The sequence below is a fragment of the Triturus cristatus genome, chromosome 7 (genome assembly GCF_964204655.1).
Source record: "Triturus cristatus chromosome 7, aTriCri1.1, whole genome shotgun sequence".
Classification (NCBI taxonomy): domain Eukaryota; kingdom Metazoa; phylum Chordata; class Amphibia; order Caudata; family Salamandridae; genus Triturus; species Triturus cristatus.
Window position 1 is genome coordinate 150,953,011 of NC_140590.1, and position 27,119 is coordinate 150,980,129.

At 42.4% G+C, this 27,119-nt stretch overlaps 1 protein-coding gene across 2 annotated transcripts in view; it reads left to right on the forward strand.

Moving 5' to 3' along the window:
• Positions 1-26,841, forward strand: part of LOC146809074 (B-cell receptor CD22-like) — a 594,248-nt gene extending 567,407 nt beyond the window's left edge. For both annotated transcript variants that reach the window (XM_085615881.1, XM_085615880.1), the window contains 3 exons: positions 4,904-5,007; positions 5,612-5,690; positions 26,247-26,841. In XM_085615881.1, coding sequence (XP_085472007.1) covers positions 4,904-5,007; positions 5,612-5,690; positions 26,247-26,357 — 294 coding nt within the window. In that variant the 3' untranslated portion in view covers positions 26,358-26,841. The remainder of the gene's footprint in view (positions 1-4,903; positions 5,008-5,611; positions 5,691-26,246) is intronic.
• The last annotated feature ends 278 nt before the right edge of the window (positions 26,842-27,119 follow it).

Here is a 27,119-nt window from a genome sequence, read left to right on the forward strand (position 1 = left end):
AATGTTGGTTCAGTAAATATTATTGAAAACGTCCCAGTGTGTATTCTCTGTATATTTGAGCAATTGAGCACGAGCGACTGAGCTAAAGGTTCTGTACTGTTTCCTTGAGGGGACAGGGTTGACATGTTCAGTGGTTGCCAGAAACCATTTGCTCCTTATTAGGTTAGGGGGCTTATGGTGGCACTGTGAGCTAGCTGGTCTATAGGCCAACATATCCTGCGGGGTGTCTGGCGTCAGCCCTTAGTTTATGTTGTCTGAACAATGCGTTGGTCCTACAGATTGGTACGAACTACACAACAGTGCAAATAGAACTTAATTCAGATACTCCATAAATAATTTTGTCAAAAGATTAGGTCAACAAGGAGCTCTTCAGCAAACAAGCAATCCTCATGCTTTTGACAAGAAATGTTGAGTTTAAGGTCCGCCCTAGGTGTTTGTTTGAAGGGATCAAAGAAAGATGCATCTAAATCCGACTTCATGTTTAGAGGATCAAGTTGTATCGATGAGTAATGGAGAAGATATTTATGTAGTTATATGTTTTTCCAAAAGTGATTAGTAATAGTTTAATGTTGATGAAGAGTTTTCTTACAAAATGCATCTTAAGTCTTCTGCCATGCGTGAGAGACCCAAGGCTCCTGGGATTTCATAGAGGAAGTTAAATCATATGTTGACTTGGCATCCAAAAATGAAAGAAGCTTAGGTATGTGTTTTAACTCGAGAGCATGCATTTGACACTCCAAGTGCATACACATCATTTACCTAATAGTAAGAATATGGAAGAAGAATTTTGGTTTTCTCCTCCAATATGAAAGCGACTCACATCGACCAACCAAAGATGTAAATTTATTGGGTACATGGACTGATTCACATTGCATCATGACTTCCCGTACAGACCATGTGGCTTTTAAAGCCCAAGTCTTTCTGTTCGTCATTAAAACACTGTGGGACAGATGTACGACCATTGGATTTAACGCCTCGCAATTTGCGACAAATGGCGGGTCGCAAATTGCAAGGCGCTTAATCCAATGTGCAACACTGTCAGAGATGCTGTTAGCGATTCCTAATGGGGTCGCAAAATGTGAGGTTCATCAATATTCATGAGCCACTCGCAATTTGCGACCCCATTGGGAATGGCCAGGCTCACAGGGATGGTGGCCTGCTGGGGTCAGCAGACCACCGTCTGTGACTGCTTTTCAATAAAGCAGTTTTCTTTTTTAAATGCAGCCCATTTTCCTTAAAGGAAAATGGGCTGCATTTAAAAAAAGAAAACATGAAACGTTTTCGGACCACTACCTGCCCTTAAAAATTATTTTCCCCTGCATTCACAAAGGGGAAGGGTTCCCTGGGGACCCCTTCCCGTTTGCGAGTGCTTTACCACCCTTCTGAGACGGGTGGTAAACTGCAACTGTTTTGCGACTGCAATTGGGGTCGCAAAAGAGTCATGCATATCTGGAGGACTCGCTATTAGGAAGGGACGCCCTCGGAACGCCCCTTCCTAATAGCGACATGCTATTCCTATTTGCGACTCCCAAAATTGGAATAGTTCATGGCCAACTCGTTTTTTGCGGTCACAAATGGGTCTGAAACCCCTCTGCGACCGCAAAAAATGGTCGTACATCCGGCCCTGAAACCGTTTCTCCACCACAGTGGTGTTAAACAGATGGTGAGATCCAAAGTAAACTAGGACTGCTCAGTCCTGCTGGTCTACCTGTCCACCTCTTGATCCCAATCAATGCTGTCAAACTATTCTCAGGCTCTAAAACATACAAATATAAATACTTAGTGCTCAGACACCTACACCGGCTTTCCGTTAAGGACAGCATTAAATTCAAAATGCCTTGTATAAAACCTAGCTTTCTACTACTTAACAAACCAGGTTATTTGAGTTTCACAAATGATATTCAGAAATCTTAACTTAAGAAGCTAACGCATTCTTCTCAAAACCAGAAAATGCAACAGCTGAACAAGTGCCACGCAGTCCATTTCAAGAGTTTCCGATTAAACCTCAACAGTCTGATTCGCTATCCTAAAGGATTAAAAACATTTCTCTTTTGAAAGTCAACTAAACTAATCATCCCCACCAGTGCTTAATTTCTAATAAAATATGTGCCAGGGTCCTCGCCAGTAGGCCCCTGCAGCTTTAACCACCTATTGCTTTCCCAGCACGGCCAACACAATACCTATGCAACTACCAACCATAGCACCGCAAAAAGTGTGATTATTTGGACAATTTCAGGCCCCCAAAGCTATAACAATGGCTTGGGTGTTAGGACTTAATCGTTTTTTATGTATATTGCATTAATAAACAGGTGTTGTTCAGCTCATTTTAAATTACACAGACAGTGCCACCGTGTGGCAAACTGTCATAGTGCCAGGATTCATAATTAAGTGCAGTTGCCGAGCACCGTAAACCACCGGGTCAAATTAAGCACTAATCCTCACTCACTAAGACACCAGAGAACCTCCACATAACTTTCCGTCCATGAGTCAAAACTTTGCTTTGATTCTTTTTCCTTTTTTCTCTTACTTCCAATAACATTGATTTGCATACTTCTTTACCTATCACTTACAATATATCCTGAGCTCTCCATACCGTTCTACGCATTCCTGGTTCCCACTTTCAACCTGATATTTTTACTTTACATCTTCTTCCCGTGTCCATATGTAAACCGACCCTTTCTCAACATCTTGACTCACTCTTTGCCCCATCAGAATCAATCTAACTCTGATAAATGTTTGCATCTCTTGAATTTGTCTTAAACAATAGCTGTACAATGAAGAATGACCCCCGTTGTTACATGAACAGAGCACTCATGCCCCAGAGTAGACCTCACTATTTGAGAATGTATAAATAACTAAATGAATAAAATATTACATCTGCATTAGTGTTTGGATCACATTATTTACAATCAAGCAATGCTTTTTTCAAGTCCTACAAACATAGCTTACCTGGCATAACACACTCCCTGTAATGTGACGTATGATGTTTGTCAGGACATGATAAAGGCAGTCAATTACTTTGAAGATAAAGAGCCTGATTTAGAGTTTGTCAGGCAGGTACACTGTCACAGATCTGATTGATATCCCATCGACTGTATTGTATGTGAAAAAGGATATTATGCACTTACAAAAAGGAGGACTGGACAACTGCCAAGTTTGTGATGGAGCACCCCGTAGGCCAAACTGTAAATAAGACCCAAAGGTTTCATCATTAGCACACAGGGAGGTAAGGAGCAAAGTGCGTGGCAGGTCACAGGCTCCCAGGCTTCCATTTAAAGTTGGAGCAGTTCCTTTTTTTTTTAATTGGAGGCGGCAGAAGAAACTGACATCAATGTCATGTCAGTCTCATGGCAGAAGCCCTCAGCGACACCCCTAGATCTTATATCTATCTAAGCTTTTTGTTGCTTGTTGAAGAACGATGCAGACTATTGTGAGGAGATAAGCAGCAGCAACCTTGTGAAGGAAGGTATCGATGGGAGTTACCTTGAAGCTGTTCAATAACAGGCAAAAATATGAGGTTACAGTGGGTGTAAGCGACAATCCACTGAGAGAAGTGCTCCTTCAGATGATAAGGTGTATGGAATGGAGTGTGTCCTTTGAATCTGAAGCATGTCACAGATTTAATAGTACTTTTCTGCAACTGAGTGAAAGCTGCTAATGGGTGTCTTAGAGATATATCTGTATCATTTTCTTCAGAGAGAACCAAGTCTTATCATAAACCCCTTCTATATTTCTTTCAACCTGAGGATTGCTGGTAGACGACTAAGGACACAGTAACCTGGTTCAACACTAAACTGCATGACTGCAATTTGGAGGTTGTGTGTGTGCACGGAAAGAAGAACTTTACAGATAATTTTCTTTCAAATTTGCCTTCCAAATGTATTTTTATGATAATGGTAAAATAATTTTGTGATGGTGCTTTTTTATTCATATAATTATTAGGAGAACCTGCAACAGCTGAAATTTTACAATAAATACTTTATATCATATGATAACATTTTGATTGCTGGTCTATGGCATTTTTGTCTAGGATGGGCATGCTGTTTGGTTGCATTAACTTGATATAACTTCACAGTGCTATATATTAATCACCCACACGGTCATTTGGTATACTTTGCTGTCATGATAGTATGTGATTGAATTTACAGCTTCTTGTCTTGTGTAAACACTTATGACTTTCTTGAAGCTGACTCTAAGCCAAATGTTTTCCCTATGCAATATTGTTCTGTCTATGCTGTTAAATTCACCATTTATACTGCAAGCTTCATCTTCTGAATTTTCTTTGAGGGTACTCCTCAGCAAAGAGACCATACTCCAAACTTCCAAACTGTTGTAGCCTTATCTACATCCTCATTATGGGATTTTCGTTATAGGACAGCTGGAGGAAACATACACAGATACACCCAAGTATTTCCATGCAGATTCCCTAACAGAAAGCCAGGCCTACAGCTTTGACACAGAGTAATCCTAGCTGTTGTGAAAGTAGTGTTCTGTGAACCGTATATGTAATCAAAAATGCTTTCTTTATTTATCGGGACAATTTTGCCTTAATGGTTGATTACATTTTAGGTTTTGTTCCAACGTTTCATGACTCTGTTGCAATGTATTGTTTATAAATTACCACACTCTTATAGGATAGGATAGGATGAATATTTATAAAGCCCACTAAAACCACCGGTATCAAGGCGCTGGGCGGGACTAGCCCCGACCAGGTAAGAGGCAAAGAGCCAGGTCTTTAAGATCGTCCTATAGGACTCAAGTAAGTTTGCCCCGGTGATAAAGGGAGGCGGAAATTTTAGCGTCAGCCACAGAAAATGAGCGGCCACCCCACTTGGACCTATGAAATCTGCTTTATATCATGCATGTCCTCTTGCCTAAAAAGTTTGTGTGTTTTGTTTGGCAGCATGTTGGAAATAATGAAGAGGTGCCGATGAAGGAGCATCTCTACGGAAACATAGATGACTACATCCATGTGAGAGGCGAGAATCAGAGGAGATCCTTGCAAGAGTGAGTATCCGTGCATCGTATGCACTTGTGCACTGGTGTAACTCTGTGTTCGCTTTCGTGCATTTAGCTACTTCCTCAGGGAGAGGCTGGCTCCACCCGGTATTGGTCTTTGCAAAGATGCCGAGCTCCAATGGTGACATAAAAAGGAGGATGAATTGCCAAATTCAAATGGGGCGCAACTGTCAGCAGCCATAAGCTATATGAAAAGACTAAAAAATCAAAATCCAACCTGACCTTCTGTTGACATGAAACAGTTAAGAGATGTTTGCATACATGGTTAAAAGATGCTCAAACTTTCGAAAGTCAGGCTGAAGATTCAATAAAGAGACTGACCGCACTGTGCCTCCTAAATGTACCTGTTTTGACCTCTTCTAGTTTGCTGCCATCTAAATCAGTTTATCACTCTGTCTTGCAGCGCCTTTCATGTTTATCTATTGGTGTCATAGACGTTATGATCGCTAGAAGACTTACATTTGAATGTTTTACATGTTCCCAGAAGTTGTGTACCAGGGTGAACCAGCTCAATCTATGCAAACATGCGTCGGGTGCTTTATGGAGGCAACAGCTCAGCGCTTAAATGTTTTTGCTTGTTTGTCTATTGCAGGTATCCAGAGCTCACCGACCCTGATTGCAGTGTAGATGAAGGTTACAGCCAGCTTCCAGGAAGAGAACAGGAAGAACAGGTGAGGAGCATGGCTTAAAGGGCGGTATGGGGGTACATTTCTCTTCTTTGGGGATCTCTGGCAGCAGACATATTGACCTAACAGGGTACCTGAGGTAGAAAGGACTAGAGGCAGCAAATTCACCTATGCCGCATACCTGTACATTCAGGAGCACATTCAGTGATCTCCAGTAGGATGTGGACATCTTAAATAATAAAAGTTAGGGTTTTCTCCACATATAGGAATCACTTTCATTGGCTGCGGGTTAAGGTTTGTCTCATCATGATTTGCAGTTTATGGCTCACCCCACTTGTACATAAAAAGAGATACTAGACCCGCATCATTTTTTCGGAAAACCACATTTTCCACACAATTTTGGCATTTTACTGGGAAATAGTCTATTTTTCCTATTTTTTGTGCTTTCAACCTCCTTCCAGTTATTGGTAGAAATGGGTGTGAAAGCAATAATGGATCCCAGAAAACTATTTAAGGGCCTGAATATTATGGCGGTCGGACGAGCGTCCGACCTCCATCCTATCGGAAATGGGACCGGCTGACAGGGAGTCTGCAGGTCCTGCCGTGGAATTTACGATCCGACCGCTGTGGAGACAGTCGGAAACATGCCTCTCAGCATTGAGGCTTGTGCTGTAGCCTGAAAAAGCACAAGCATCAATGCTAAGAGGCATGTTTGTAAACATCCCTGCACCGTGTGGTTACGGTGCAGGGATGTTTAGGGGGGCAACATAGGTGCCCCCAGACCACATACTGGAGGGGTCACTGTCAGCCTGCCTTTTTATGGCGGGTTAATCACCATGAAACAGCTGTTGGAAAGGGACATTGTAATCCCTTCGGCAGTGCCTGAGCAGGCACCCCCACTATTGTAGGGATTGCAGTCCCTTCGACGGGCTCCTTGTGTGACGGTCAGTCTCTCCACCCCCCCTCCATCCGCCTGCCATCATAATGCAGCATGCGGTCCTCCAGGGTCTGATTGCAGTGGAATGGCCACTGATGGCCTGACGGTGGCGGTCCCTCAGCCATCGTAATCAGGCCCCAAACTGTTGAAATAAAAAAAATTGAAATTGAGTTGAAAAAAACTGCCAATTGTGCCAACATTTTCATCTGTAACTTCTTGTAAGTATGGCAGATTTTTTAAAGCGATATACCGTTGTGTCTGCTGGATATGTCTGGTTGTAGGCATATATAGGTCTTGTAGGTTCAACAAAAGCCAGAGTTACCCAGCGCCAATAACTGAGCTGCGCCTTGCAATGTTTTTTCATTGTGTACCGGGTATGTAGCAATTCATTTGGTAAAATATAGAGTGTAAAATTGGTATCAAGGAAATCTATGAATTTCCTAAATGAGAACAAAATATAGAGTTTAGAAGCGGTGGGCATTTGCACATCTCCAAAATTATGGGTACCCGTACTAGCATGTGAATTAGAGGACATTTTTCAAAATGGCTTTTTTTTAAACATTGTCTTATGTTTGGAAGGCAGAAATGCATAGAAAGTCAATTGCTAATAACTCTTTTTCTACTACTCTGTGTTTCTCCAAGTCTCCCAATACAAATGGTACCTTAGTTGTGGGGGTAGGCCTAGTGCCCGTGATAGAATGTGGCCCAAACTACAAAAGGGACCCATCATAATTTTACAGTGAAAACTGACACTTTGTTTGCAATATGGCTAGCTTGGAATTTTGGATCCTAGCTCTGCCGGCAACTTGAGAAACGGAGCAAACCTGTACATATTTTAAAACTAGACACCCTCGGTAATTCAGGATGGGGTAACTTGTGTGTCTCTCTCTAGGTACTGCTACCCAAAATCCCTTACAATCTTCAAACTTTGGGAAAAAGCCACATTTTCCTCAAATTTCGGTGATGGAAAGTTATGGAATCTGTGGGGATCCACAAACTTTCACTTGTGGGGGTAGGCCAAGCCCGGGACGAAAAACGCAGGTGAATCCCACGCAAAACCAGGTAGCTTTGCGGTCAATAATTTTGAAGTATCAACGGTACGTTTTGGGCCATTTCCTGCTGCGGGCACTAGGTCTACACACACAATTGAGGTACCATTTTTATCGGCAGACCTGGGGGAATGCTGGGGTTAGAAAATGTGTAGGTGCCCGGTGATCCCACAACTTTTCCACTCAGAGAAGTGGGGAAAACATGATTTATTTGAGCTAAATTTGAGGTTTGCATGGGATTCTGGTTAGGAAAATGTTGGGAGATCCATTCAAGCTTCACCTCCACGGACTCCCCCGGGTGTCTAGTTTTCAGGATTGTCTGGGTTTGATAGGTTTCTCTAGATATCCGCCGATCCCGGGACCAAAATTCCAGGTGACCTCTTTGTAAAACTAAGTAGTTTTATGCTAGATAGCGGGGCACCTGTGTTTTTGGCCCTAGGCTTGGTAGCCATGTAAGGAAACTTACCAAACCCAGACATTTCTGAAAACTAGACACCTGGGGAAGACCAGGGAGGTCTGGCTTGCATTGATCCACTTACATCATCTTACCCAGAATCCCCTGCCAGCCTCAAATTTAGGTAAAAAGTCACATTTTCCTCACATTTTTGTGTGCGAAAGTTATGGGATCACTGCAAAAGCACTCATTTCCTACCACTCAGTGTTCCCCTTGGTCTCCCAATAAAAGTAATACCTCACTTGTGTGGATGGGCCAACAGGGATGGCCCTAAAACCTGTAGAGAATGAGGGCAACTAAAGTGGGTCCAAAAGGGAGTTTCTTTATAAGTTTTCAGGCTGATGCTACTATGGCCAACTACAGAAGTGATGTATCATTTTCATCGATATGCCGAGGGGAATGCTGGGTGTTAGGAAATTTTTACTGGTGCGGTGATCCGACAACTTTCCCACACAGAAAGGTCAGGAAAATATTAGCTTTCAGCTAAATTTGAGGTTTGCAAGGGATTCTGGGTGAAAAAACCACTGGGAGATCCACACAATCCACACCGCCAGTCCCAGCACACCCAGACGCGACCAGTGTGCTGGATGAGCAACAGGGTGGGCAGGGCTAGTAGGGGAGGTGGGGCGGGCATCGGTAGTACGGGTGGGAAAAATAAAGACATTTTAAAAGTAATTTACCTGCTGCAGGCCATGTTGCACTCTAGCAGCTCCGCTGCTAGGTTGGCAACAGTTTTCACTGCACATGATGGTTTGGTAACCGGCCAAACCATCATATTCAGTAAAGGGAGTGCATCTACCACTCCCCTCAGTCACCCCCCTCTGGCCCGCTCCCAAGACTGGGCAAGAAAGGAAACATGAACTAAGTGTTATGTCCATGCCTTGCAGGAACTGTGGGTACATGCACACAGGGGGGCACATGTTGTGCCACCCTGCATGCATCCCAGGAAGCAGAGGCAAAAGGGGGCCAGTTTCCTCTCCACCACAGATTTCATGAAGGAGAACTGCCATGTAAACCGTGGCAGAGAGGAAACTCATAATATGCTTGGCCAGACCGTGGCCTCCTGACCGCCGCAACACCGCCAGGGAAGTGTGGTTCCCTGGCAGCTGCACCAGGGCACTGGTGATCCGACTGCCCTAATTGTAATTGGGCAGCCGGAAGGCCACCAGCGGTGAGCCCCCTTGAGGCTGGCGGTCTGTGACCTGCCAGACTCATAATAGAGCCCTTAGACACCTTCCCCAAAATTGTATAGTTTGGAGTGGGTTTAGTAAACGTAACCTCTTCAGTGTCCTTTAGTTTCCCCAGAATGGTTTACACTGAAGTGTCTGAAACTTTCCCTATAATAGGTTATGGTTGAGTAGGGATAGGCAGTGTGATCCCTTTAGTGCTTAACATATTCCCCAAAATGGTTTAGGTTGTAGTGGTAATAGTAGAAGTAAAATTTTTAGTGTCCAATACTTTTGTTAAAATGCTTTAGTACACAGTCGGAGTAGTTAATGTAATTTCGTAGTATCCCAGATGTCCAGAAAGATTATTTACAAAGGAGTTGGTTGTGCACTTGTTATATAACATAATTATATTTATATTTCTTTATTACAATACAGATACATAACATAGTTTGTATTTTTTTATTCTCTCATTTCTATGTAATGTACATTTACATTTTTAACGTACTGAAGTGTACATATTTTTACATAACTTGTTTAGTATATATTAAATGATTATATATTTTTAAATACTTAGATGTAATTTATACTTGACATTTTTCACATATTTTTACAAATGTTGTTTTTTAAAGAATGTTACACTTTTTTTAACCATTTTCAAGAATCTTTCCTTATATTTCCATTGTTTTCCATTGGGGGTCATCTTTTTTTAGTTTTATTACACAGCCATTTTTACCGCTACCTTCTATTTGTCTCATTTTTAGTCTATTTTCCTAAAAAGGCATCGCTGGAAGATGCTGCTCTTCATCGGAACAGGTGAGACCTTTTTAAAGCTTTTGTTAATAGTTTTAAGGGCAATGGATATGAAGGAGAGAGTTGCAGACTTAAGTTATAGGGGCCGATTACGGTCTCGTCTGGAAAGCCTTTCTACCAAATCGGTCCCGGAATGCTTTCCAGATGACTCGGATCGGGTGAGTCTGACTGAGTGATTTGGATGTATCCGAATGCTTCCGCATATGATTCGGTTGGACTCACATTGACATCAATGGGAGCCTGTGTTCCGAACGAGAACACAGGCTCCTATTGAAGAAAGGTGTGGCTGGGGAAAACCTTGTACCCTGTGGAAGGCACCCGATTGTGCCTTCCTTACTGTGCATGGTTAGAAAGGGGGGGTCCCTTGGGTACCCCCATATGCCCGATTTGGTGGGCCCCGGGTGAAGGGGTCCTGCTACGGGTCCCCAAAGACAGATTCCACCAGCCGATTCATTACAGAGAAACTAAATCGCAACGGCTGTCCGAATCAGTCATCGTAATTGCTCACGTGGAAACCGAGTCTAAAGAGCTGTACGATTCGGCTCCAAAAGACGCAACCTGTCCGAATGCCTTTCAGAACCGATTCAGACAGCCCTACCGGTTTACAGGCATCGTAACCGGTTGTTGGGAACAGAGTACGATTCATTCGCAAACTAGGGTTCCGAATAGGATTCAGCAAACCCAAATCCGATTCTGAACCCTTCCGAACGCCATCGTAACCAACCCCACTGTGTTATTTATTGTAGTGTTGTTTACTAGTGTGTTGGATTAGGTTTAGGTAGAGTTTGTTAGTAATGTATCGTTATGGTATGTTTTGTGCTTTCTGATGATTAAGTGTGATGTATATGATATTTTTTAGGCTACTATTTTTTGTGGGTGGGTATTGTGATTAACTTTGGAGGTTTTTGATTGCCAATGTCTTTTATGGACATTTGGAGTTGGTGTTTTTTTTTTGTTTTTAAAGGAAATAGTTTCAAATAAAACAATATTTTTTACTGTGATTTCCTTTCTTTTTTTGGTTTTCAAGGACTGTTTCTTTTTTTTAAATACTTTTAAAGGTTTTTTTATAGTTTATTGAGACTTTGGACTGCTGCAATGGAACTCTACTGGACTAGTTTATTTTCACATTTTTGGGGGCTTTTAGGGGTTTCTATATTTCATATATGGTAGAAAATAATTTTTTATTACATGGATACGGTGGAGAATTTGCAGTTACAGAACAGTAGGTAATATTTAAGGGCATCGTAATCGACCCCATAGTGTTGCTTATTGTAGTGTTGTTCACTAGTGTGTTGGACTAGGTTTAGCTAGAGTTTGTTAGTAATGTATCGTTATGATATGTTTTGTGTTTTTTGATGATTAAGCATGATGTATATGATATTTTTTATTTAAGCTACTGATTTTTGTGGGTGGTGATTGTGATTAACTTTGAAGGTTTTCGATGTCTTTTGTGGACATTTGGAGTTAGCGTCTTTTTGTTTTTTTAAAGCAAATTAATTTTAGTTTCTAGTAAAACAATATTTTCTAGTAAAACAATATTTTTTACTGTGATTTCCTTTCTTTTTATGGTTTTCAAGGAGTTTTTCTTTTATGAAATACTTTTTTAGGTTTTTTTATGGTTCATTAAGACTTTGGACTGCTGCGATGGAGCTCTACTGGACTTGTTTATTTTCGCATTTTTGGGGGCTTTTGGAGTTTCTTAGGTTTCATATTTGGTAGATAATACTTTTTTATTACATGGATACGGTGAAGAATTTGCAGTTACAGAACAGTAAGTAATATTTAAGGGTCACATCGCAATGCCGGTGTAACTGCCACCGACAGACCCTCGGTGACGTTCCCACCGACAGATAGCCATTTTAGCCGATCACCGCATTAGGATGCCCCCACCATGCAAGGAAGTTTGAAAAAATCCTTTTTCTACCGTGGCTTTTGCTGCAGCCCTTTTCTGGACCGCAGCTCAAGCTGCAGTGGAAAAAGGCATTTTAAATCAGCCTACACTGCGGTCTGATCAAAATATGGTGGGTGAGACCACCGACTCCTTGTTGGCCAGTCTCAATCCCACTTCGATGGTGGTGGGACCCTCGCACGACCGCCATTGTAATGAACCCCTAAGTTATTTGTTCTAGATGGGAAATGGTATATTTTGTGAATTATATCAGTTTTATGTTATTGATATTTGTTAAAATATATTTTATATGTAATCATTTTCAAAAAACATTTTATGGTGTGATTTGCGGTTTGTGGTTGGTGAGATTCAAATTTTTTATATAAATAGTATACATAATATTTTTATTCATCAGTCATTTGAAATTTTATCTTCATTTATTTTTTCGATGATGTAAAAATAATATGTCTAATAATTATTTTAAAATAATATTATTATGCTGGTTTGGATTAAGTTTTTCATTGTGTAGGTCTTTGGTAGGTTATTATTTATTTTATAATACGGTTTTAGCTAATGATTGCAAATAGTGTACTTCTTTGTTGTTTATAAAGAGTTTTACTTTACATTATGGCATGTTGTACATTCTATTTATTTATTTGCTTTTTGGGGGTTAATTTAGGTTACTGTTTGTTTCATTTGTAGTAGTTGGTAACTTTGTTTTTTTGTAGAGCTTCTATAAGTGTATAGAGTGTAGGTTGGGTTCTGTCTAGTGTTGATTGTAAGAAATTGTGCCAACAACTATGAGGCGCAAAGAAAAAGACCCTAACTCTCAGACTAGAAGCCAGTCCCAACCACGGCAAAGAACTCTTCATCATCATCAAGGAGTTCTCCAACCCCGCAGCTGCCAACAACAACATCATCCAATCTCAAGCACTCAACAATTACCTCTCAAACTTCTTCGAACACATTCGACCCACAGCATACATATACGAACTCCCAGCAGGACACCTCACTCAGTGCCAAACAGCAGCAAAGCAGCTGGATCCCCTCTCAAATTACACCACCACCCTGATGAATACCATCCACTCAGGAGTCCCCTCAAACTCATTACCCTACTTCATGTACAACCTTGGAAGAATCATCATCTCCCTAATGCTCACCCCGATCATCAATACCTCCATACACACTGCCATCTTCCTGTCTTGCTGGAAAAATGCAGAAGTCATCAACCTATGAAGAAACCAAGAGTGGACCAAAACACCCTCAGTAGAAAAGGACCGATCTAACTTGTGACTTTTCCACCTAAAGTCATGGAGAAAGCATTTAACACCCAATTTGCAGATCACCTTGAACTCCATTCTAGAAAGCTCTCAATCTGACTTTTGCACCAATCACAGCACAGAAACAGCCCTCATTGAGCAGAAATGGCCACACTCATCCTCCTGGACATCTCAGAGCTTTCAAAACAGGCTTCCACCACTCACTCATCTGAAGGCTTCAGCATTTGGGTATCTGTGGAATAGCCTTCAAGTGGATATCCTCCTTCCTCGCAGAGAGAACTCAATGAGTCAGACTTCTCCCCTACACCTTAGAACTCAATAATTCATCTGCAGAGTCCCTCAAAGATGGTCACTCAGCCCAACACTCTTCAACGCCTACATGACGCCCCTTGCAGACATTGTCAGAGCCCACGGCATCAACATATTATCCTATGCTGATGACACACAGTTCATCCTCTCCCTTACTGACTCAACCAAAACCAACAAAGCAAACTTCAGCAACTGCATGAGCAATGTCGATGCTTGGATGAAAAACAACTGCCTCAAGCTCAACACAGACAAAACCAAAGTCCTAATCTTCAGCAACAGCCATTCCCCCTGGGACGCCTCTTGGTGGGTCTCTGAACTTGGCCCCCTACCGACCCCTATGGACCATGTCAAGAACCTAAAGGATCATCTTGGACATCAATGTCTCCATGAGCAGACAGATCAATGCCACTGCCTCATCATGCTTCAACATCCTGCACATGCTGCACAAGATTTTCAAGTGGATCCCACTTAACACCAGACAAACAGTCACCCAGGCTCTTATCACAAGTAGGCTTGACTACGGAAATGCCCTGTACATCGGGATCCCAACCTATGTCCTACGCTGACTCCAAACCACCCAAAAATGCCACTGGCAGACTCATCCTGAGCTTCCCATGAAATAACCACATCTCTCCACACCTCAACAATCTGCACTGGCCCCCAGTCCAGGAAAGATGTAAGTTCAAGCTACTCACCCACTCCTATGAAGCGCTCTACAACACCGGTTCAGCTCATCTCAACCACCTCCTCAACTTCTACCAACCCACCAGACACCTTTGATCTGTGTCCCAAGCAAGAGCACACCTCCTTCGCATCCAGAAGCAGAGGATGCTCCTTCTCATACCTCACAGCCAAGACCTGGAACTACTTTTCACAACACCTCAGAACCTCCCCCTACCTTATGGACTTCCAAAGGAACCCCAAGACAAGGCTGTTCCAGATAAAACAAGAATTATCTCCTCCTCTCCTACTCAGTGCCTGGATACCCTCACAGTTGATCAGCTGCGCTCCACAAATCCACATAACATAACATCATTGTACTTTCTTGTTTGTGAGTGTAGCCCATGTCAGATAATAATTGCTTTCTTTTCTGTGATATATCTTCCTCTTTCTGTCAACCACAGGTTTGGCGGTACAGGAGCGGGTGGTCCAACTCCCGCACCGCCAAACTCATAATAAGACCCTAAGTATTATGTGTGGTAATTACAAACTCATGTTTTAGACCTCTAGGGCGTGAAAGGCTGAAGTGGTCCTGTCTGAATTAAAACAAGTAATGAGCTTATTGAAAGGACTCACTGGTTTCCTGTGAAGACACATTTATTGTCTCTCTGTACCTCTCATTTTAATGTCACAGTTACTAGTTCTTAGCCAAGTATTCACTGGACAAGGCTTTCCTCCAGACTCACTGCATTGTCCATAAAATTACTCTACCTTATTGATATTTTTATATCAGACTGAATGAGTTCCCCTACGGGCCATATTACTTTTTATAACTACTTGAATCGTACTGGTGCTATGAGGTGATACAGACAGGGGCCTGGCTATCAATAATTTCACAAGGATGCAAGGAATGATCCCGCCCTCATTGAAATGATTTTTGATGTTTTCATGAGTGTTCTGTGCATCATATGACAAATATGAATTAAATTATAAATAAAAGACTGGTGGGTTGTTTCACACATCATCAACTCAAACCTCAAACAAAAAATGTAGATCCACAATATTGTTGGACACTTGCTGCTGAGATATGCAGTAATCTGTAACTCACAAGTTCAAATCCAGGCAATGCTGACTCAGACTTCCGTCCTTCCAGGAAAATAAATTCAGTACCCTTACAATTGGTATCAGACACAACTATCATTTAGAATACTTAGGAAAGCAGAATATTAGAGTACTATCTAATAGCAAGTTATTAGTGCCCACTGCCATAATAGTGTGACTATAAAATGAACAGTTATGCTCTCTGTAAGTAAATAATCTGAGTTTCCTATGACAGCAGACAATATTGGATCAGCTGGTTAGCCCTTAGCTCAATCAATCAACCAATCAGGATTTTTAAAGTGCTCCTAATCACCCGATAGGGTCTCCAGGGTCTTGCAGGCCCCAGAGGCTTATTTGAACAGCCAGGTCTTGAGGGCCATTTGGAATTCCGGTGGTGAGGTGATGGTCTGGAGGTGCGTGAGGCAGCTAATCCAGGTCTTTGCTGTGATGTGGGAGAATGAGCATCCTCTACTTCTGCTTCGTTAGGTGCACAGTGTACGGGCAAGTGAAAGGGTGGCATTGCATAGTCTTCTTGATGGTTGGTGGAAGTTCAGGCAGTGGTTAATATAGGTGGGTCCCTGGTTGTGGAGAGGCTTGTGTGCGTGGGGCAGCAGCTTACCTTGGCATCTCGTCTTTACGGGGAGCCAGTGGAATTTCCTGAGGTGGGGTGTGATGTGGATTCAGCGGGAAAGGCGAGGATGAGTCTTGCTGGGACATTCTGTATAGTCTGAAGTCTCTGCAAAGATGTGTGGTGACTCCTACATGGAGGGCATTGAAGTAGTCTAATCGGCTAGTGATGAGAGTGTGTGTCACGGTGCTTCTCTTGTGTAGGAGTAGCCACTTGAAGATCTTAGGTAGCATGCGCAGAGTGAGGAAGTAGGTGGAGGAGACAGTGTTGCTCTGTGATTTCATGGTGAGCTTGTTGTCAATGATGAGTCAGAGGTTTCTGGTGTGGTTGGAGGGAGTAGATGGGGGTCCTAGGTCTGATGGCCACCAGGAGTCACTCCATGTGTTGTTGCTTTTGCCAAAGATCAGTACTTCCATCTTATCTGTATTCAGCTGCAGGCAATTGTTATTCATCCAGTTGGCAACGTTTGTCATGCATCTGTGGAAGCTGGATTTGGTGGTTGTGAGGTAGTTGGTGAGTGAGAAGATGAGTTGAGTGTCATCTACATAGGAAATTATGGAACCTTGGAATCTGTCGATGTTGACCAGTAGGATCATATATCTGTTGAACAGCGTGGGGCTGAGGGATGAGCCCTAAGAGACACCGCAGGTGATCTTCTTGGATTCAGAAGTGAAAGGTGGGAGGTGGATCCTCTGAGTTCTTCCTGTGAGGAAAGAGGTTATCCATCTGAGCGCGTCCTCATGAATGCGATGTGGTGAAGTCTTTCGATCAGTGTGTGGTGGGTTATGGTGTTGAAGGCTGCTGAGAGGTCAAGAAGGATCAAACCTGCGAAGGGTTCGGATGTCATTGGTGGCTGTGATTAGGGCAGTTTTGGTGCTGTGAATGCTGCAGAAGCCGAATTGGGAGGCGTTGAGTAGCTGATTCTGTCCAGCTGTGTCATGAGTTGCTTGCCGATGATCTTTTCCAGTAACTTCACTGGGAATGAGAGCAGGGAGATTGGCAGGTAGTTTTTGAGTTCACTGGGGTAGGCGGCAGTCACTGCCTCATGGGCAATGCTCGTACTGTATCAGGTTTGTTAAAAGCAAAATTATTGCATTCATAGTGCCCAAAAGCACAGCTGACGTGCAGAACCAGAATGGTTCAGAAAGATAACAGTTTTAAAAACAAAACTACATATTGATCATCTGTATCAGAACGGAAATCCAGAAAATGTGATATATGTGTAAGTATCAATCATACACATGATGATGACTATGGAATGAGGCACAAGCAGCAGAATGAAGCAAGCTTAAATCATAAGCAGTGTACGCCGGTAGATATGGGATTAATATTTATGCTAACCCATGCAGACAGCATTTGTGCATATTTGTATTTGCATTAGTCAGCACTTTATAGCACATTATTACAGACATGTTGGCCTTGCCAACGCTTGTTTATATTTTGCTTAGATAATAGAAATTAGATATTGGATAATAGACATGAGATATAAGCTAGTATTAAGTGTCTAGCAAAAAAGATCAGCCAGCAATATTTGCACTCCGCTTTTAATGAGAACAAGTGTTAAATGGTTGCTTACTTTTTCACTTATGCATTGTTTGAAAGGATTCTTTAAGTGTCCTAGGTATTTTAATCTCTCTTTCAGAATTCAAAAGCTATAAATGTAAGAAGTCAGAGTGTCCAACACAGCTTTAATATTTTGAGAAACAAGGGTTAGCGATAAGTTCAAAGCCAAGCCAACTCCTGAATATACATGGGACAGAATATCTTTACAACAAAATCGAGGGACAAAATGTCAAAAGATCAGCTTCTCTACATATTGTATACCTTACACAATATATATACATATTCACTGAAAAAAAATAAAGGTTACAGGGACGTTATAGTTAGGCTCAGGTCTCACTCGTACAAAACCTGTGAAATTCAGTCTTCATATAGTTAGTGAGCTAACTATAACTCCCGCCCCAGCAATGATGCAATGCACTGCTTATAACCTCACATATTATATCACTCATAACATGGTCTTATGACTGGAGACATCATCCTGTGACTGTGAGTGTTTTAAAAAAAAGTTTATGACTGTTGAATATTTATACCAAGGTGTATTAGTGAATCGGTAGCTGCATGAGTGCTTGTAGGGATGATTCAGTGGGTGCATGACTGACTGTATGAGTGAGTGATTAGGTGTCTCAGTGAATTTATGGGTGAGTGACTGGTTGTGTGAATGTCTGTCCAAGTCTGTCTGTTGGTGTCTAAGTGCTTGTATGGGTGTGTGAGTGGGTACCTGAGTTTCTGTATGGGTCAGTGATTGGTTGTATGAGTACCTCTATAGGTTTCTGAGTGGGTGGGTGAGGGGGTATATGACTGTCTCTATGGATGAGCAAGTGGGTGAGTCAGTGCATGTGTGAGGGGTTGTGAGTGTGTGTTGGTGAGTGATTGCATGTGTCAATGGGATATGGGTAAGTAACTGGGTATGTGAAAGGCAGTATAGGTGAGTGATGGGGTATGTGAGTGTCTGTATGGGTGAGTGAGTGAATGTGAGAGTAGGCATATGGGTGTGTACTTGTGTCAGTGACTGTGTGGATGAGTATGCGTTATTATCTGTATGAGTAAGTGAGTGTGTGTGTGTGTAACTGTATGGGTGAGGAAATAGCTCTATGGGTGACAGACTCACTCTGTGAGTGGCTGTATAGGTGTATGAGTAAATATGTCAGTTGCTGCGTTAGTGAGTGACTGGGTGTGTGAATGGGTTTGAGAATGGTAGTGTGGAAGTTGCAGTGGGTGTATGAAAGGTTATATAGAGGTGAGTGGGTGCATCGGAGATTCTGTGAATGATGTCATCAGTGTTGTCATCAGTGATGTCATCAGTCATGTCATGACTGATGTTACTGACCATTCATGCGTTATGTAATATGTTTTTAAAAAAATCCTTTTTTGCCCTGCTGGGTCCCTGTGGGAACCCCACCCCAAGAGGCCTATGGGGTCAGGGTGTTTCTACCCTGCCCCCTTTTTTTAAATGTTCTTTTTCAATGACTTAGTTTAACCGAATCACAAGATGGCTGCCACCACTTCCTGGTTTGAAGTGTTAGCAGCCAATCAGAGCTCAGCACAACATTTTGGGTGGAGTCGCAGATCCTCCGTGTCTCCAATTGTATATCCTAAAAATCGTTACATTTCGCAAAAACTACTAAATAGATTTATAACATTTAACAAAAAGGGTGTGTCCTGGAACAACAGCTACCTTTCTGCCAAATTTGGTGTAAATTCCTTCAGCGTGTAGCCGTGTCTAAAGTTTCCTATGGAAATTAACATGGGAAAAAATTGTTTTGGGACCCCCCTTTTTCTCAGCCTCACTTGATGGATCACCCCAAAATTTTCAAGACAACAGCTGAATTGACTGACAAACTTGTCTTGAAAATTTCATGAGGATTCGTCAAAAAACTGCAAAGGTATTGACAAATGTAAAAACACTCTTCCTATGGAAACTATGTCCTAACCATCACTACATACTGGCTTATACATATATATATTACCTACTTGCAGTCGGTAGTTAGGACCATGTTTCTATAGAAAAAGCATTTTTTGACTTGTCCATATCTTTGACTTCGTTTGACGAATCTTCACAAAATTTTCCAAAAAAGTTTTTAGTGAGTTTGTTGTGCATGGAAAGATTTGGGGTGATCCATCAAGCAGGGGATGAGAAAAAGGAGGAGTCAAAAAAAGTGCCTTTCCCATTTTAATTCCCATAGACTCTTTAGGCACAACTGCAGCCTGAACGGCAGAACGGAATAAGAACGAATTTGGCAGAAAGGTAGCTTTTAGTTCACAGATCATGCTTTCAGCTATTTGGTGTAAATCCGTTCAGTAGTTATTCGGAAATTTAGGGAAATCCAAATTTGTTTATCTGCGATCGTGGTTAATTTTCGAATAATAATGAGCTCTGATTGGCTACCAACACTTCAACCAGGAAATGTTGGCAGCCCTCTTGGGACTCTGCTTCAGCCAAGTCCCAAACAATATGTGAAAGAAAAGAAAAGGGGGCAAACTAGGAATACTCTGAACCCCAAGCCTTGGTCTTTGGGTCCTGGAGGGACCCCGGCAGGGCAAACAATGTATGAAATTCAAAGCACACTGCAAAAGCTTTTTTTTAAAAATATGCTTGTTTTCAAACGGTCCCTTGGGTGGGCCAGGGGCATTTTAATAAAAAAAGTAGGGGGACCACCACCTCATTGGAGATTTATATGTACAAACAGAGGGGGGTGCATGGGGTCCCCCCCTCATGAGGCTTTATAAGCCCTGGGACCACCACCTCTCTGGGGCTAAAGAAACATTGATGGTGGGGCCAGGCGGACCCTCCTGAGCCCCAGTGACTGCCACCACCCAGGGGCTAAATCCACATAATAGGGGTCTCCAGACCTTTCCGGGCCCCTGGGACCACCACCTGCCCAGGGCCAAATATTTTTTAAAGCACGGGAGAGAGGCCACATGGCACCCCCTACCAGGCCACGTAGTGCTCTGAGGACCGCCATCCCCAAGGGCTGGCTGCTGCAATGTCCAGGGGTGCCCACCCTAGGACAAGCTGTTTGCATCTAGCAAAAACAAACACTCTGGTTCCAGTGGATGGGAGCTGTCAAAGTGCTCTTGACTGCTGAAAGTGGAGGTTTCATCTCTTTCCCTGCCAGCAGACATGGGGGCAGTGATAGAGATGAAACCTTTGCTCCTCCACACAGGAATCTGCATTTGGATCTGGGGAGCAGGCTGGGGCAGTGGGGCCTTGAGACTCCCCCACTGTCCCCATGCTGCATCCTGGATGAGATCCAGGGTACCCAGGACACATGGCTGGGCCCTGGGGATGTGGTCCTTAAGCTGAAATTGACCAGAGGAGGAGGGCCGCATGGCCCCCTCCCCATTTCTTTGTTTGCCAGACCCAGGGGGTTGGGGTCCCCAAGGACAAAATTTGCCCAGGTAGGGGCCAATGCAGCTCCCTCCCTTTTACATCATCGGTATATTAAGGCCAGGCCCTGGGAGATAGGTCCCTGGGGGCAACATCGGCCTGGGAGGGAGTCTATGTGGCTCCCCTTCCCTATTCATTGAAGTCCGGGACTCAGACTCATCCACCCACTCACAAACCTACTCAGAGACTGAGACTCATGCACTTACTCACAGAGCCACTCAGACACTCACTTACCCACTCACAGATCCAGTCAGAGACTTATGCACCCACTCATAGACCCACTCAGAGACTAACACACCCACTAACAGACCCACTGAGACACTCATTCACTCACTCACAAACCTTAACCAGAGACCCATGCACTCACTCACAGACCCAGTCAGACACTCACATACCCACTCACTGACAGAGTTAGGCACTCACACACACACTCATAGACCAACTCAGAGACTCGCTCACACACTCAACGACTCATGCATCCACTCGCACAATCATTCACAAATCCACTCAGAGACTCATGCACACACAGACCCACTCAGAGACTCATGCCCTGACTCACAGACCCACTCAAAGACTCATGCACTCACTCTCTCACAGACCCACTCAGACACTCATGTACTCACTCACAGACCCATTTACAGACTCACACACCCACTCACACACCCACTCAGACACTCACACACCCATACAGACACTCCGGCACCCACTTCGACAGCCACTCATTCACCCACTGAAAGACCCACCAACTCACACCCACTCACAGACCTACTGAGACACTCATCCACTCACTCACATAGTCACTGTCACAGATTACTGGTAACAGTTAGTAAATAAAATGTTAAAAAAGTTAGAAATTCACTTAAAAAACCAAAGGTTACAGGGACGTTATAGTTAGGAAACAATATTAAACAAACTGTAGAAATTCATAGAAAGAAAACAAAGGTTACAGGGATGTAATAGTTAGACTCAGATTTCACTCGTACAAACCAGTGAAATTCAGCAGTTATAGTGCAATGCTTATTACCTCATATATTACATCACTCATGACATGGTCAATGACATCACTGATGACATCTTAAATGGCATCACTGATGACATCCCTGATGATGATCATCCAAAGAACCACTCACACACCCACTCATACCACTATACAACCTCTCAAACACACACTCAGATACACACTCACAGACTCATATAAGTACTGAGATAACAACTCACTCATCCATAAAGTCACTCACATACCTACTCACGCACATATGCATTCACACACCCATGTTTCCATACAGCTACTCCTACAACCAGTCTCTCACCCATACAGCCACTCATACAGCTACACATTCACCCATAGAGCTACTCACACTCTCACTTATTTAAATATACAGTTACACACCCACTCACTCACCCATACAGCATCTCAACACAGTCACTTTCTCACCCATAAAAGCACTCACACACCCATATAACCACTTATATTCCCATTCACAAATCCATACAAGCACTCACACATCTGCTCACTCACCCACACAGCCTTTGACACAGACACTCACTCTCTAATACAGCAACTCACACATCAACTCACTTAACCAAACACCTACTCACTCACCCATACAGTTGCTTAAGACACCCAGCCACTCACTCATACAACCATTCAGACACCAACTCACTCACCCATAGTTACTCACACTACCACTTAGTTACTCACTCACTCATACTGCCACTGACACATACCATCACTCACCAATACAGCCACTCACACAGCAAATCACTCAGCTACACAGCCACTCATACACCCATCTATACACCCATACAGCCACTGAGACATCCACTCAAACACTGATACATACAGTAACACAGCCACTAAGATAATATATGTTAGAAGTAGTATCGCTCATTAGTAGTGCACCTAGTATACTGATTTAACTTTTGCAGTAGGTTAGTATATATGTATACCAATCATAAACTCTTAGAAAATACACTCACTAGATGACGTCATCAGGGATGTCATCAGTGATATCATTTGAGATGTCAACAGTGATGTCACTGACCATGTCACGAGTGATGTAATATGTAAGCTCACAAGCAGTGCATTGCGGGAGCTTACGTTATAGTTAGCAAAGGTAACTACTATAATTGCTGAAGTTCACTGGTTTTGTACGAGTTAAATCTGAGTCTAACTATAACATCCCTGCAACCTTTGTTTTTTCAGTGAAATAAAATAAAAATTAAAAATAAAAAAATAAAAATATATATATTCACTGAAAAAACCATGGGTTTCACACACGTTATAGTTAGGAATTAGCATTTTAAAAACCTTGCAAATTCACTGAAAAAACCATAGGTTTCACACATGTTATAGTTAGCTGGACATTTCACTCGTAAAAAACCAATGAAATTCCCCCGTTATAGTTAGTGCAGGCAACTATAACTCACGCGACCGCAATCCTCTGCTGATGATGTCAAATATTACATCATTGATGACATATGTGTCTTTATGAAAAATAAATATTTGTAATATATGTATAGCTAAAGATACAGTATTAGCATCAACAGAGGATCGCGGTCGCGTGAGTTATAGTTGCCTGCACTAACTATAACGGGGGAATTTCATTGGTTTTTTACGAGTGAAATGTCCAGCTAACTATAACATGTGTGAAACCTATGGTTTTTTCAGTGAATTTGCAAGGTTTTTAAAATGCTAATTCCTAACTATAACGTGTGTGAAACCCATGTTTTTTTCAGTGAATTTGTACGGTTTTTTAAATGCTAATTTTTTTTTTGATTTTTGGTAAACCTATGTATAAAATAATATATGTACTATATCCTGCATTATGGAATGGTTAATTTTTTTTTTTATGCATTTTTTTCCGTGCGCGTACGGTAAGCTGACGCTACACGCTCCGTATGTCATAAGTACGGTGCGCTTACGTGCTATGATGCGCGTACGGTAAGCTGACGCTACGCGCTCCGGACGTCATAAGTACAGTGCGCTTACGTGATACGTACGTGACGTACGTGTACACGCATGCGCGTTGCACGGAAGCAACGTCGCGGTTACGCAGGGGCGTGTAATGCGCATGCGTGAGTGCGTCTTACGTACGCGCTCCGTAAGCGTCACGTTTGCGCATGCGTACTTGTTTACGAGCGCGTACCGTAAGCTTACGGAGCGCGCACGGTAGGTCATGTGATCCACAAAGAACACTTTTCATTGGTTGAAACTACTTTCAGTTCCAGAAACTTCCCACACCACACCCATTCCCCTCATTACTGCTTGAGATCCCCTAGGAGAAGGAGCTGAATTGACATTGAGATACAATGGCAGAGCAGCAGACCTCTTCTGAGAGTGAGCCTAGCAGCACCATCATCAGACAGAGAAGGAGGAAACAAAAGGATTCTTTTGTGTGGGAGTATTTTACTTTTCCAGAGGGGCAGAAAAAGGTCAATGCTCCATTGGTCACTTGCACACTTTGTGACCGTGTTTTATCTAGAGGAGATCCAAGGAAGAAGTATTCCTTTGGAAATCACTCTATGAAGAGACACCTTAGGGATAAACATCCCAGGACCTTTGCTCGACATACTGAAGAAAACTCTTCAGTAAGTCATCGGAGCCCAACCTCAGAAGCTCAGCCGAGTACATCATCGGCAGCTCAGCTGAGCCCTTCCTCTGAGGTGGGAGCATCACCTTCTTCTGCTCCTCTGGACATTAACCCTCGATTTCGGAGGGTTTCAATGAGGTGTACAACATGTTGTGGTCTTATTGTTTTTGGGGAGACCAGTGTTTCCCTTATTAACAATAAGATAGACCAGCACGTTTGTAGACACTCATAATATTCCCATTCTTTCTTTCCTCCATCCCTGTATTAACCCAACGGCTCTTTTAAGAGCCAACCTTACCTCACAATTTTTTTATTTTTCTTTAAGCTTTCCTTTTTGAAAATTTTTTTTAGCCGTGCGCGTACGGTACGCGTAATCGCGGAATAGTTACGCGAAGTTCGCGGAATTTCTCCTCGCGGAATTTCTCTGTTTACTCCGTGCGCGTACGCTACGCACATTCGGCGATTTTTTGAAAAAAAATTTACATTAATTTTTGCCCTTCTGGGACCCCCTGACAAAGGCTAGGGGGTCAGGAACTGTCCACCCTGCCCCCTTTTCACGTTCTCCACCTTTGTTTTTCACCCCCTCAGACTGCGAGAGACAAAATGGCGGCTGACACTTCCTGGTTTCGACCGATTCGAATGTTTACTAAGATCTAACAACCAATCAGAATCGCGCTCGTGCACGGCAGCGTGCGCGTACGGTAAGCTTACGGTACGCGCTCGGAGCGCGCCCATAGATATATATATTGATTTAAATGCTATTTTCTCAGGAAATTCTGAACAGATTTACACGAGACCTTCAAAAGGCACATCCCTGACCTGAGGGCTACCTCTCTGCCAAATTTCAAGTAATTCTGTTCAGCCTTTCGGGCTGTAGCTCGGACTAAAGGTCCTATGGAAAAATGCATGGGGAAAACGCGTTTTGGACCCCCCTTTTTCTCAGCCCCCGCTTGACGAATCCCCCAGAGACTTTCAGGGTAGGAGCGGAGCGGAGCGCCCCACCTATTTTGAGAATTTCGCGAGGATTCGTCAATCGGCGCCAAAGTTATTCCAAATAGAATGTTGCGGATTTCCTATGGAAACACGGTCCTAACTATAACTAACTACTGGCGACCGCCAGTAGATAATATATACATATGTATATTTATATATTCGAAGGTACTTCTTTGTGGAGTTAAGAATAGTAAATCAATTCTTACCTTTCGGCATTTTTTCCCTCAATATTGTGGTCACACTATTGTCACTGTCGATATTTGAGATATGATTTCACAATCATACAAAATGTTGCACAGAATGCTATTTTCTATATAAAATCTCATATCGAAGTAGCAGTTTGAAAACACCATAGAATACACATTAATTACAAAAATAGTAGTCATATTATATTCTAACTCAAAAAGGTGCTGCTAAATTTCTCTGTGGCTCTTCCCGCTGAACCAACCAGTACAACCATTAATTTTCAAAAATCTTTTTCATTCAGCAAGTATCAATTTAACTCAAATCGTTAAACATTCTGTCTTGTGGGCAAATAATTCAACATTTAAAAATGCTTAATTTTGGCAATCACTGATTCTAGGCTTCTCAGCATTGTTTTGTTGGTGAAAAGTTTAGAAATGTTAATAAAATATTCAGCCAGTGGCAAATTTGTTTCCATATGCTATCCATTACCCATAAAATGTAACCCATATAAAATTATGTAGGTAGGTGATGAACTGTAGTAAGGCATACTGTTTCTAATTCTGTGTTACACCTTTTGTTTTTTTTGTCACAAGGTCTCAGAGGAGCTCAATTACGCCACAATCCGTCACTTTGAGAGGCCAGAAACCTCTCCGAATGACTCTCGTGGAGAGGAGATAGTGGAATATGCAACCGTGAGACGCTAGTCCCTCCTGTCGACGAACCATATTTGATGATCTGTTGTGGAATTATCACTCTACCAGGGGTGACACAGACTGCATTTGCGTAGACAATCAGAGCTGAGGGAGACTACACACAAAATAAAAAATACAAGTACATCACAGAAAGATCACAGGAGAAATGAGGAGGAAAATATGAAGTCTTGGCTTTTCACAGTTTGTAACAATGCACACTAACATATTGTGATATGCAACTCAAGCACACCAAGGGGCAGATTTATTAACAAACATTGGTAAATGCATTAGGTTTCGACATTGTGATTAATAATAAGCTGTATTTTGTGGCTATCTGCTCAAGCCTGAAAATGTGACAATTGCTTGTAATGCTGGCTAGAATGTCTGCATGTAATCATCTTGAATACAAACGTTTGAAACAGTGGAACAAATCCCCCACAACATACAGAATAAATTCCTGTAATTAACACCTAACAAACTGAAAAAAATGTCAGAGAAACAAAAAGAAATACATTTGAAATCACGTGGCTGCATGGACACACGGAAATACATAGATAAGAAATGAAACATCTTTTAATATATCACTTAAAAGAGATTTACTATTTTACTACTAAAGCACAGGTGTTACTATCATCCACTTCTATAGTATTCAATGTATCAACCGCGTAGGGATAAAAGGCTGAGTTGGCCCGGTAGGATGTTGAATTTGTGGCCTGGATCAACAGATAGCATGAGTCTTTAACTCACTCTGCAATATTGACTGAGTAGCATCTA